Source organism: Prosopis cineraria, unplaced genomic scaffold (genome assembly GCF_029017545.1).
Source record: "Prosopis cineraria cultivar Desert tree isolate PC_DT_omini unplaced genomic scaffold, ASM2901754v1 PC11, whole genome shotgun sequence".
In the NCBI taxonomy this organism is placed as follows: Eukaryota; Viridiplantae; Streptophyta; class Magnoliopsida; order Fabales; family Fabaceae; genus Prosopis; species Prosopis cineraria.
In genome coordinates, this window is record NW_026555342.1 from 2,774,697 (window position 1) to 2,786,201 (window position 11,505).

Consider the following 11,505-nt stretch of genomic DNA (forward strand, 5'->3'; position numbering starts at 1 on the left):
ATTGTAATTTTTCACCTTCTAACTTACACGAATGGTTACAAAAATCTTCTTGTCATTGATAGTCTTCATCAATGATTTTACCTTCAATTTGAACACCTTGCATAATATATTTGGTTGATTTGAAGGAGATAATGAATGAATTTTTCTTATAAAATCTAGTAATCTCAGGCCATATAAGATTACAAGTAAAAGTGATAAGAATATTGGATATCCTGCCCAGCGACAAATTATCATTGCATCTTGATAATTTTGAATCATATATCTTGCCCCTTCTGTGAAAGACGAGGGCAAAATAATTCTTCTACCTGTAGAATTTGCATTTCTTTCTCCATTTGTGAGTGCGTTTGACAACCCTTGATACAACTTAACTCGTAGCTCTTTTTGATGAGTCTTTACCTAGAGTAACCTCTGTGATTTAATCACGATATATCCATCAACAATAAATTGCTACAATAATTTGCTTGTATGAAGCAATGTGGAGATCTCATGTTATAATTAAGGCTTTGCTCCTTCTAGTGGCAACAAACTTATTATTACAATGAGTTAATTTATAATAATAATTAGTAATTTTTTATATTTTACACTTATGAAGTCATGAGTATTGAGCAAAATTTTAGCATTGACCAACCTCAATCTTTTCTTTTATTGGTGAAATTTGTTGTTGATTTAGTGTAATTGACTTTAACATGTTGAAGGTTGTTTAATTTGAATCATTTGTGTTATAATCAAAATACTTTTTCTTGTTATTAGAAATTGTTGTGGGTTTATAATTGTTATTGTTGTGAAAAATTTTAAAAGACTGTAAGTAATTTTATTATGTTGAAATAAATTGCTACATTTCATAGATGAAAATGAAAAAAAAAAACAAAGTGAAATATTAAATAAGACCAGGATAAGTCTTCTATTCTACTAACCAATTAGGTCTTGTTCAATTTTGAGTTATACAAGGACTACACTAGACCATGAGTTGTTCAATTCAATCCTTTTATATTAGGTTGAAGTCTTGTCGGGTGAGGCTTTTGTATTGCCTAATTACTATAATCAATCATGATTCCAGAATTTATTTAATATTTTAAAAAAAGAATAATCATTTGTAATTGAGGCATGCATGAGTTGTAAATCGAGTTACACTACAATTTTAACCTTTATTTACTGAGTTGGGAGAGACAAACACTTTGATCAGGCTCAATCATTGTTTATAGTTTGGGTGAAACATGGATTTGTATTGTCCATGTTATAGAATTTCATTCACATTTGAAATATATGATTAACTCGAAATAAATGAAACTGTAAATAAAGTGGCGGTTTGACGAGAACATAGTTTAACCATTTCTTTCAATTATATTTGATTAATTATTGAACAGGGGATAAAATAGTAGATTTGTGATTTGTGATTTAGTATTCTCTCTACATCTTATGCTAACATGTTCCATAATTATTTAATTGAATTGGCAATCTCTGTAGTGTCATTAAAGACACTCACTACACCACTGAATGAAAAATTTTAAGACATTAATCAAATCGGTATTTCATTATATGTATTATGTATGGATAGCTTAAATGTTTTAACATTCTTGATAAAGCTAATCATTTATTAATTTTGATTCAATTGTAATTGCAATGAACTTTCACTTATAGTTTTAGTTTAAGTCTTCATTTAGTTGTAAGCCTTTAAATTTTATTATTATAATTTTAATTAATTAAATATTTATTTTTTTAAAAATAAAATTAAAAGCATAGATTTAAGCCATTAAATTTAGACCCTTTAATAAGATTGATATTCTCATAGGCTGGTTTTAAAAAAAAAAAAAAATTCTCAGCTTTTGCATCGTCTTCCCCTTCGGCAGGTTCTTCTTTGCTGCACTCTTCTTCCTAGACTCAATGTTCGTTCTTTTTTCAACATTTTTCTGTTCGATTTCCTGCTTTCTGCCATGATTTCGAGTTGTTTGAGCCTTGATTCAGCGCATCGGTTTCGATTTCCTCTTTGAAAATCGTACAAGGAAATCTGGAGCATCATCGATTTCCTTTCTGCCATGACTTCGGCGTGTTTAACCCTTGAGTTGTTTAAGCGGCATCCCTTTCTACTTTCCGTTGGACTTCCCTCCTCTCTCATTGTTCATTGTTATCTCTCTTTCCTGACATTAATATCTGTGTTTCAGTCAACTCCGTTTAGGTTCTGACGCGGAATACAAACAAATGACTTTACTCACTTCTTCTTTTTGACCCATAAGAAAGCTTTAAGACGCATAATTTCGATCGTCGATTTCTTTAGCATTGAGCCCTGTATTTCTATATCTTGTTTCCTTTTAACCTCGGTCGTCAGCTGATATTTGGGATTTCGGGGATTCTATGTGCGCTGGAGCTTCAATCAGAGGAAGCACTCGTCGTTTTTTCTGCTCACTCAAGAGGTTCCTTTACGCTCTCACTCGCTCTCTATTGAACGTATTACTCTATTTGAATTACATTGGTTCTTTTCCCGTTGTGTTTGTTCCTTTGTTCAGTTGCTTATTTTGTGATTCTGACTTTTCTCTTCTCTGCTCGGTTGCTTGTAAAATAATTGGGAAGTAATGGTAAGGGAAGAAAACAGTTTTTCCCCCCCTATTATTGGATTGCAGTTTTTTTCTTTTTTGGGTTTTTTGGGCTATAGAACTTTATGGCTGCTTAGAAGTCAGCTTCCAGATAAAAGTGTAACATTATATTTAAATGTTTTTCTATTTTATGAAATCTCGAGAATGGATATTCTGTGGTTTTGCTTGGAGTCTCTCCAAAACAAGAATATGCAATGATTGAAACAAACATAAATAGAACGTTCAAACTGTCAAGGAGTAAGACTGGTAAGAATGAATTGAATGTTTGAACTTCCAAGGGCTATGATTATCACAGCACAAAGAAAACATTTTGTTGTGAAGGAAAAGAGTTTGAGAATTGTCCATTTGCAAAGTCATAGTTATTGATATAGGTGCTTACTTATTGCAGCGTTTCTGATTTGATTTGATTCTTTACCTCAAGTTGGGAGCTTTCCAAATAATTTCTTTTTTCTTTTTAGAAAATAACTATTGTGGAAGAAAATTCAGGATGTTGATTTGATAATAGTTTCCATATTACATCTTGGTTTATATTCTTATAAAGCAACTGGGATTATCCAAGATTACCTGAATAGATATTACTAAGTTGGATAGATAATTTTGAAATTTGAGAGGAAATGTTTGAAGATTTGAAGGTTTTTTAGCTTTTTCTCTTTATTTTTTCTGTGGAAACTTGGAAAAATAAATATTTTCCTTAGGATGCTTCTTAGAAGCACTTGTGAGTTGTAGCTGTGAATATTGGTGAGCACAGAAGAGAAACTCAACAAAATTTTTGAAAGCACAATTTTTTTCAAAGGCTATATACTATTACGTGTAGGCATTGCCTTTAGCCATTGATAACACCATGTATGCCTATGGTGTTCTTAGATTATATTGAATGATACGTTTTCATTTTGTTGGGCAGGAAAATGTTATACCTCCATAATTTTCATTGATTCTTTATATAGATATATATTAAAGAATCTCAACTCAATCAAGCTGTTAGTTTTAATAGTAAATTACACTAACTTGTCTTGAGATTTGCTTAATTTACGGACCTACTCTTGTTCAAGTGCCTCTTCATTTCTTGAGCTCTTGAATAAATTTATTTTCCTTCTCTACAGAGGTAGCTTATATGGGCTTCGCAGTCTAGATGAAAATGTCCCAACTGTCACGTCATCGCCTTGGGCACTCTTATGCTTCCAATCTTCTATGCGTGACATGTGTTTGCATCCAAGAAACTACAGTTTGGCAAGGCATCTTTTAAGATTGGCATCATTACCTTCTTCCTCGGGTTTCCTTTTCATTCAGAGATCAAGCATGTCAACCCAGGGTATTTTTAGGAACTGGCTGCTAGCTAGATACATCAGCAATGCCTCATTTGAGCTGAACACGGACAATGATGTTGTAAGGTTCTCTCTAGGCATGACGTCTGATAATAGTAATTCCACAATAAAGGGCAAGAAGAAGAAAAAGGTTAAAATGTCTAGAAAGGCAAAATTGAAGGAGCTCAGATTCTATCGCTTGAAGGCCAAAAAGAAGATGAATTCCCCAAATCCAGAAGTGAGGATAAGATATAAGCTTGAGAAGGTTAGATAATTTTACTGCAGATGTTAACATGCTTTTATGATGACTTCAGCAACTGCATATTTTCAAGACATTCTCCAGTTTTCAATGAAAATTTATGTGATGCTGTGCTTATCCCTACTTGACACTACTGCTGCTTAAAATGCCCAAAATAAATCAACTTATTGTTTTGTGGGGGGTTGAACATTACAAAATTTTTATTATGATTGGACATATATTTTATGTAAGAAAAGTCTTTTATGAAGTTCTTGTCTTTCACTGAGACAAGTATGCTTTGAACATGCAGTTTCTCAATTGCCTTGTTGATTAGTTCGATAATATGCAGGTTATTGTTTTTCAAAAGTGCCTCAGAATTCAGATAGGCTGGAATTCTGCATTTTTCATTTCCCCTTATTTATTCTTTTTATCTATTGGTGTCTTTCTTTTAAACTTGGAAATCTGCAGGCCAAGCGAAAGGAAGCCTGGTTGATTGCGAAGCTGCGGAAATTTGAGGTACCAAAAACCCCAGCAGAAACATATGATCCAGAGATTTTAACAGAGGAAGAGATACATTATCTGAAGCGTACTGGTGAGAAAAAGAAAAACTATGTTCCAATTGGGAGGCGAGGAGTGTTTGGTGGGGTAGTTCTAAACATGCATCTTCATTGGAAGAGGCATGAGACGGTTAAGGTTGTCTGCAAGCCTTGCAAGCCAGGACAGGTTCACGAATATGCTGAAGAGCTTGCTCGGCTGAGCAAAGGCATTGTGATTGACATCAAGCCCAACAATACTATAATTTTCTACCGTGGAAAGAACTATGTACAACCCAAAGTAATGTCACCTCCAGATACACTGTCAAAAGAGAAGGTTATTTCAGCTCCTTGTCATTCATTGACCGACCTTAATTGTTAATATAGCCTGGTTGTTTATTAGACATTGTATCTTTTTCTGCTATTTAGAAGGTATAATTCTTTCCCCCTCTTTCCATGGACTATTTCATGTAGAAATGATCTACTTTCAGATAGGTTGTTATAAAAATTAAGTGTCTTGTATGCAAGCCATCTTTTCCTGGTGAGCTTACACTATGATTTAAGGAGTGATTTGTATTCGTTTTAGTTATCTAAATATAAATTGATATTCATTAGGAGTATTTTCATTACGCTTGATTTATTGAATGCTCATCATATTCTGGGCCTGGTGGTTTGATATAATAGATGGCAATTTGAAATAGTACAGAATTGACTCACATGCTTGCCCCGGCAAATATTCTCTTTTATGAGTATCTGATACTATTCTTTTGTCCTTTTTTCTTTAAGTTCTGCATAACACTTAATTTCATTAACCTTAATTTCCAGGCCTTGGAGAAATATAGATATGAGCAGTCCCTTGAGCATACAAGCCAGTTTATTGAGAAGCTGGAGGAAGAGCTAGAAGAGTACCATCAGCACCTTGAACGATTTAGAAAAGGGAGAGGAACCTGATGAATAAAGATGCTGTGTGTGAGTATCATATTACATGATTAAACACTTGTATAATAAATGATTCTTGTTTTGATGGCAAAAAAAAAAAAAAAAATCTTAATAAATATATTTGTCTTGTTTTTGACTTCCTGAAGATTCGGTTAAGATTTTTATATTATATGTTCAATTGGATGGCCTGAATCTTTTGAAAAACCTTCTAACAGTTTTTTTATTATTTTATTTTTTGTAATGTCAATCAGGAAGAACAGCAGTAAAGAAGAAAATGATGACAAGTGGAAACTGCCTAAACTAAGTGTTGAAACTACATTTTGTTCTACTGATTCTTTTGGTGGGCCATATCATTGAAAATTGTTTTTTTTTTCCTTTGGGGATTGGGGCAGGGTAACACTGCTTTTCCAGACCTAAAGATCACATACATGAGATATGGACGAGATGTTTTTGTTCCCTTGAAGGAATGTAATTATGTAAGTCCAGCATTTTTATTCTTTCAAGTGATTCTTTGCCAGTATCATAGTTTACTTTAGATCAGCACTTATGGTTACCAAGCTGCACATATATTTGGTTTGAACACTTGAGATACTAGGTGAGAAAAGAGTTATTTGGTATGACCCATTTGCAAGGCATGGGACTTGAATCTTGCATTGGAAGTATGAGACTGTAATGCTAAGACTTGTTTGAATCTCTGGCTCTCCAAAGATTCATATCATAATTTCTTCCTTGTATCCCGGGTAATCCTGTTGAGACTTTTAACATAGCTTCCTTATGTATGTCCTCTGTGAATTGCGTAGTCTGCTATCTGGCTTGAACTCTTTAGCAGAGGACTGAGTTCCGGCTCCACCATATGACGCCCTGCGTCAAAGGTTTCATCGGTTTTTTTGGGTTCTCTCTACAAACATGACTTATGGTCAACCATTAAATTTGCCACATTGGCGCTTAATACTTTCTCACCCAAACTGCGCACTACGCAGGAAGTTCAAGATGTCCTTGTGAGTTGTGACTATATAAATTTATTTGCTTGCATTTAGTTATTGAGGGAGGAAATGCTACTAGACCAATTGTGGACTTTGGGATCAAAAAATTTGTTTCGGTTAATATTGGAACCAGGGATGTTTTTATGACTTTATCTATCATCTTTAGGAAAAACTTTAGTTTTGTCCAAGGCTTTCAGATCAATATATATTATATACATTCTTTTCGTTCAAGAATGTAAGGTATTTTTTGAGGTGTTGGATATTAAAAAATGTAAGATATTTTTTAGTTTTTTGAGGTGTAATTATTGTTTTTTTTTAAAGTGTCCATATTAATAATAATTTTATATTTATTGTAGGATATTTAATAGGAGTAAATATGAAAAGATAGGATTAGTTGAAAAGTAAATAATTATTTTTTAGGGGATGAGATTGATTAAAATGTTTTATATTTTTGAAAGGAGTATATTTATTTTAATTACAGGGAAAGCAAGAGCCTATATATTGAAAAGGGAAGTGAAGATACTTAGCTCACATCTATACGTCTGTATCTAAGATTATTATCTGTGATAGCTAAACGCTCTAGGGGTGGTTTTATGATGGGAGAATTTTGGAAAGAGTGCATAGGATGCCAGCCAGTTCGTGTAGATCAAGAAATTTGTTAATGATTTCATGTCCATACTTGGAAATGATATTTTCCTCAGTCAATATGTCACCCAACAAAAAAGTGAAGGTATTGGTTAGAGTAACTTAACAATTCCTCACTAATGATGGCCATAGGTAGGTGGAAGGGACTTGGTTCCATCAAATATCAAATAAGGTCGTGAAACCAAACCTTATAAATAAATTTTTTTTAATCACTCATATTTATTTTATTTATCATTTTAGTTCCTCAAATTTAATTTGAATTTATTTGGTCTTTTTAAGTTTGTTTTAATTATCAATTTGATTCTTATTATTTAAATATGAGGCAATACTGATAGTAAAATTCATTTACATAGATAATAGAATATAATGGAAGTCAAGCAGATTAATGAAAGGAAGTGTAATTATTTAACTAAAAAACAAACTAAAAAATTTAAAAAGATAAAAGAACAATGCTCAACATAAGGAATTAAATTAAGGATCAAAATAATAAAAGTTACACTGATTCGAAGGTTAATTTATTTTAATTGAACTATATATACATAGCAACGCATCAAAATGCTTCATATTAGATTAATTTAAAAGTGAATTTTTTTTAAATTTAAAGGATTAACATGATGGTTTTAGAAAATATAAAGCATTAAATTGATAAAAATTGAATTTAAAAGATTAAATCAATAATTACAAAAATTTGAGGAATTAAAAGTTTTACTATCCCTAACAAATCATAATTATTTTTAATTAACCTGACAATACCAATTTGACAGTAAAAGATATCAGATAAGTACAATCAGACATTGGATGTCACATGGAGATTGATTAATAAATAGAGGCACAGTCTATCATGGGGTTGTCATAGAAAAGCTTAATGGATCCCAACAAAAACAAAGTCATTAACAAATAAATAAACAAGAGAGAGTCACATCCTAAGACTTTTCAAAAAACTTATTGGCAAATAAAAACCAATAAAAAGTTTTCATTGGAAAAAAAATAAGTCGTTATTATTGTTTTAACTACATTTCTAAAGTATTTTTAACAGAAAGCTTTATCTTTAGAAGACCATAATTTAAATTTCTGTAACTCAAAAAAAAAAAAAGTACAAGACTCAATGTTGTGTGCACATTATTCCTGGGGTTTTTATCTGACACATTAAAGGAATGTTTTTGCTTAAAAATTGTGCATTCTTCCATTTTTATTTGTGTTAAATTCTTATATATAAATTAAAAGGATTAGTCCTTTGCAACATAGTGAACTAATGTTTGAACTCCTATGAAAAGAAATGTTTACATTTAATACCTGACTGTACATTGAATATAATTGCTTTTAATAGAATGATATTTATGAGCAATATAAAAAAATCATATATATGTATGTATGTATGCATGCAATTACTAATATTTTTAAGTTTTGGTTGCTTGCTTGCTGTCTTACCTCAACTATATTTGGCTAAGTATTAGGATGTTATGAGTAGAATTATTAGGGAAAGGATGGCTGAAGAAGTTTAAACAATACAAGAGCCAAGAGGACTCTCCGTCAGATCTCTATGGAAAAACGTTGGCAAAAGACAAATCATGTTGGTCCTCAACTTATTGGCTTAGTCTGTCTCCGACTAGTTCTTCATTGGCTTGTTCATGGGGAGTTTGCCTCATCTTTATCATCTGCCTCTCTTATTAAGAGACTGCATGCTCGATAGTCTTCTTCATCATCAGTAGATTAATTTTCTACTGCAATTTTTGCTTCTTTTTCCATTTGCTGCTGATCCTCATTACTGGTTTCTTTGATAACAGGCTTATGTTATTGTAGGACTCTTTTTATTTGTTGTAATATTAATCTTTTTATCACAAAAAATTGCGTCTATTCATCACTCAATAACTTGCGGCCAATATAGAGCAAATCAATTGCCATCCTATACATTTATAGTCATACATAATCTTCTAAAATTATTTTAGGAATGTACACTATTCTTACTATATGTCTTTTGTTAAATGTATTTAAGTCAATGTTTTAAAAGTCAGACTAAACATTAAATAAAAAAAGTCAACGGTTCTTGATTTTTATGATCTAATTGATTAGATCAGTGATTGGACTGGTGATATAATAATTAAATAAAATAAATATAAAAAAATCTATAGTATGTTAATAAAATGGCAAAACATGACCATAAAGTAATAATATAATAATTTATAATTTTATAACTTGTTAAATATAGGTGAATTTTGGTCAAATTAGATATAAACACACTTAAAAATATTTGTATTTATATATATAACTGTCAACATTTTTATAAAAAAAAAATCTCAAATCATATTTTTTACATGTAAATTGCTCAAAAATAAAGTTGGCTTTAAGTAGGATTTAATTTTTAAATTTTTCTATTTTTTTTAAACTTTTAAGCTTTTTTTTAATATTATGTTTAAAATTGTTTGGTTTTTGAAAACTACTCAATTCCTGATTTAACTTTGATTTTCAACTTAATAACAACTCAGTTTCAGTCCAATCTAGCTAAATCATAAAAGTGATTTTTTTTGTTTAAATCAAGCCGTTAACTATTTTGGTCAATGGTTCGACCGGTTCAACCTTCTAGTTCGGTCTAGTTTTTAAATAATTAATTTGAATGAATCAATCAATAATATCAATTGTTATTGCAATATGAAAAAGCATCAAATGGATCGAATCTTGTGCTGAATTGTTTATTTCAAAATTCATTCAGCCAAATAAGATATGAAAAAAATGGAGCTAGAAATATACCAAAGAAAAAAGTCACTAACTACCTTGATTTTCTTAACATTCAAAGCTTGTCTTTAATTGCATTGAAGAGGATACATTGTCTCCAAAGGTTGAATAAATGAGCCATTCATTTTTGCTTGAGCATTTTGGGATTTGTCATCAAAATTTTGCACATCAGTCAAATCTGTCACTGGCATTTCGGGGGACAACAATCTTGTTTTTTTTTTTTTTTTTTTAAGGTTACAAAGACAAGCTTGAGCTAGAAACAAGGAACACAAAAAAACTAGTTAAAACAACCCTTATCAGACATAAGCAAGTTTAAACACCCCAGGGAGACAACAATCTTTGAATGCGCTTTAGCTTCCTCTTCTTGTTCTTATCAGTTGATTGCATTACAAATATACCAATGGGTGTAAGATTTAACTGCAATGGAGCATGTCTATGAGAGCAAGACATGAAGACAATCTTTAATTGCAAGATTATGAAATTTTCAAATTTTCTTCCCATCATCAATTCACAAGAGGCATAAACTTGTTACAAGTTTTCTTCTTCCAAACAGCACGACAATAACCTTTAAGATTAAATGTCTCAATAGAAACAAAAGCCAAGGATAGAAGTTTATATTGGACTACAATAATTTATTCTTTTTTTAAAATTTAAAAGAAAAATAAATTCTATTACAAAGAGGAGAAAAAACAAGGTTTGAGGTAAAAGGATAAATAATCTTGAAATTGTTAAGCTATTAGCAAGAACTACAAATTTTGCAGTAAAACAGATAATTTGGTTACAAAGAATAGAAAACAGACAGACCTGAATTTCAAGGAATGGAAATAGGACAGGCCTGAAAGCGAAAGCGATAGACTACTCTTGGTGATGGAGAAGGCCCAGATGGAGGTCCTGAACCCAATTCCCATCGAATAAGAAGTACTGAGCATTTTATCTGTAAAGTTTTGTTTTTTTATCTTTGAAGTCAATCCTTCAGATGCAGGAAACGAGTCCCCTGCAGTGATCTGTACAATATCAGTCATTTTTCTTATTACCATTGAGATTAATTTTTATATACTACTGGTTTTTAGGTGCATGTTTCCAATCTATGCTAATAATGAATGACAGATTAAACGAGCTTGAAGAAAAATTAAGAGAAGTGGATCCATGAAGAACATTCACAGAGATATACTGTTTCATCATTCTCTTCATCAGAAATAATTCTGTAGGCTTCACAGAGAGAGATTACAATGTTGTCATTCATGGAATGGAAGTAGGATCAATAATGCGTGAACTCAATACTTTGTTCAAGATTTTTTAACTTGAGAAAAGTTTAGTTAACATGAAGCATGAAGTCAATTTCCAGAACAGTGATGAAATTGAAAACCATCCGTATCATTGGTAGTGGTTTTGTCGTATGCGGAGGAGAGCCAAGACGTGTCTCGTGCTTTCTTTTCTTTCTTGTTATGGCCCTCTTTCTCTCTCTCACTTAGCGGGTCCTCAAGACACAGACATAATTAATGTCTCTTAGACTCATTTTTTACTTTCTAATCATCACGCTGTTGAGGT

The 11,505-nt window shown here is 31.6% G+C and overlaps 1 protein-coding gene across 3 annotated transcripts; it reads left to right on the plus strand.

Moving 5' to 3' along the window:
* The first annotated feature begins 1,832 nt into the window (after nt 1–1,832).
* LOC129285963 (uncharacterized CRM domain-containing protein At3g25440, chloroplastic-like) lies at nt 1,833–6,333 on the plus strand. 3 transcript variants are annotated; one of them, XM_054921963.1, is made up of 5 exons: nt 1,833–2,408; nt 3,689–4,154; nt 4,596–4,997; nt 5,486–5,629; nt 5,992–6,333. In XM_054921963.1, exons 1-4 carry the CDS (start codon nt 2,350–2,352, stop codon nt 5,609–5,611), a joined length of 1,053 nt encoding a protein of 350 aa, XP_054777938.1. In that variant the 5' UTR covers nt 1,833–2,349; the 3' UTR covers nt 5,612–5,629; nt 5,992–6,333. The 3 variants fall into 3 exon arrangements, with proteins under 3 accessions (XP_054777938.1, XP_054777937.1, XP_054777940.1); XM_054921962.1 differs by having other exon boundaries at nt 1,834–2,408; nt 5,851–6,333; XM_054921965.1 differs by having other exon boundaries at nt 1,835–2,442; nt 5,851–6,333.
* The last annotated feature ends 5,172 nt before the right edge of the window (nt 6,334–11,505 follow it).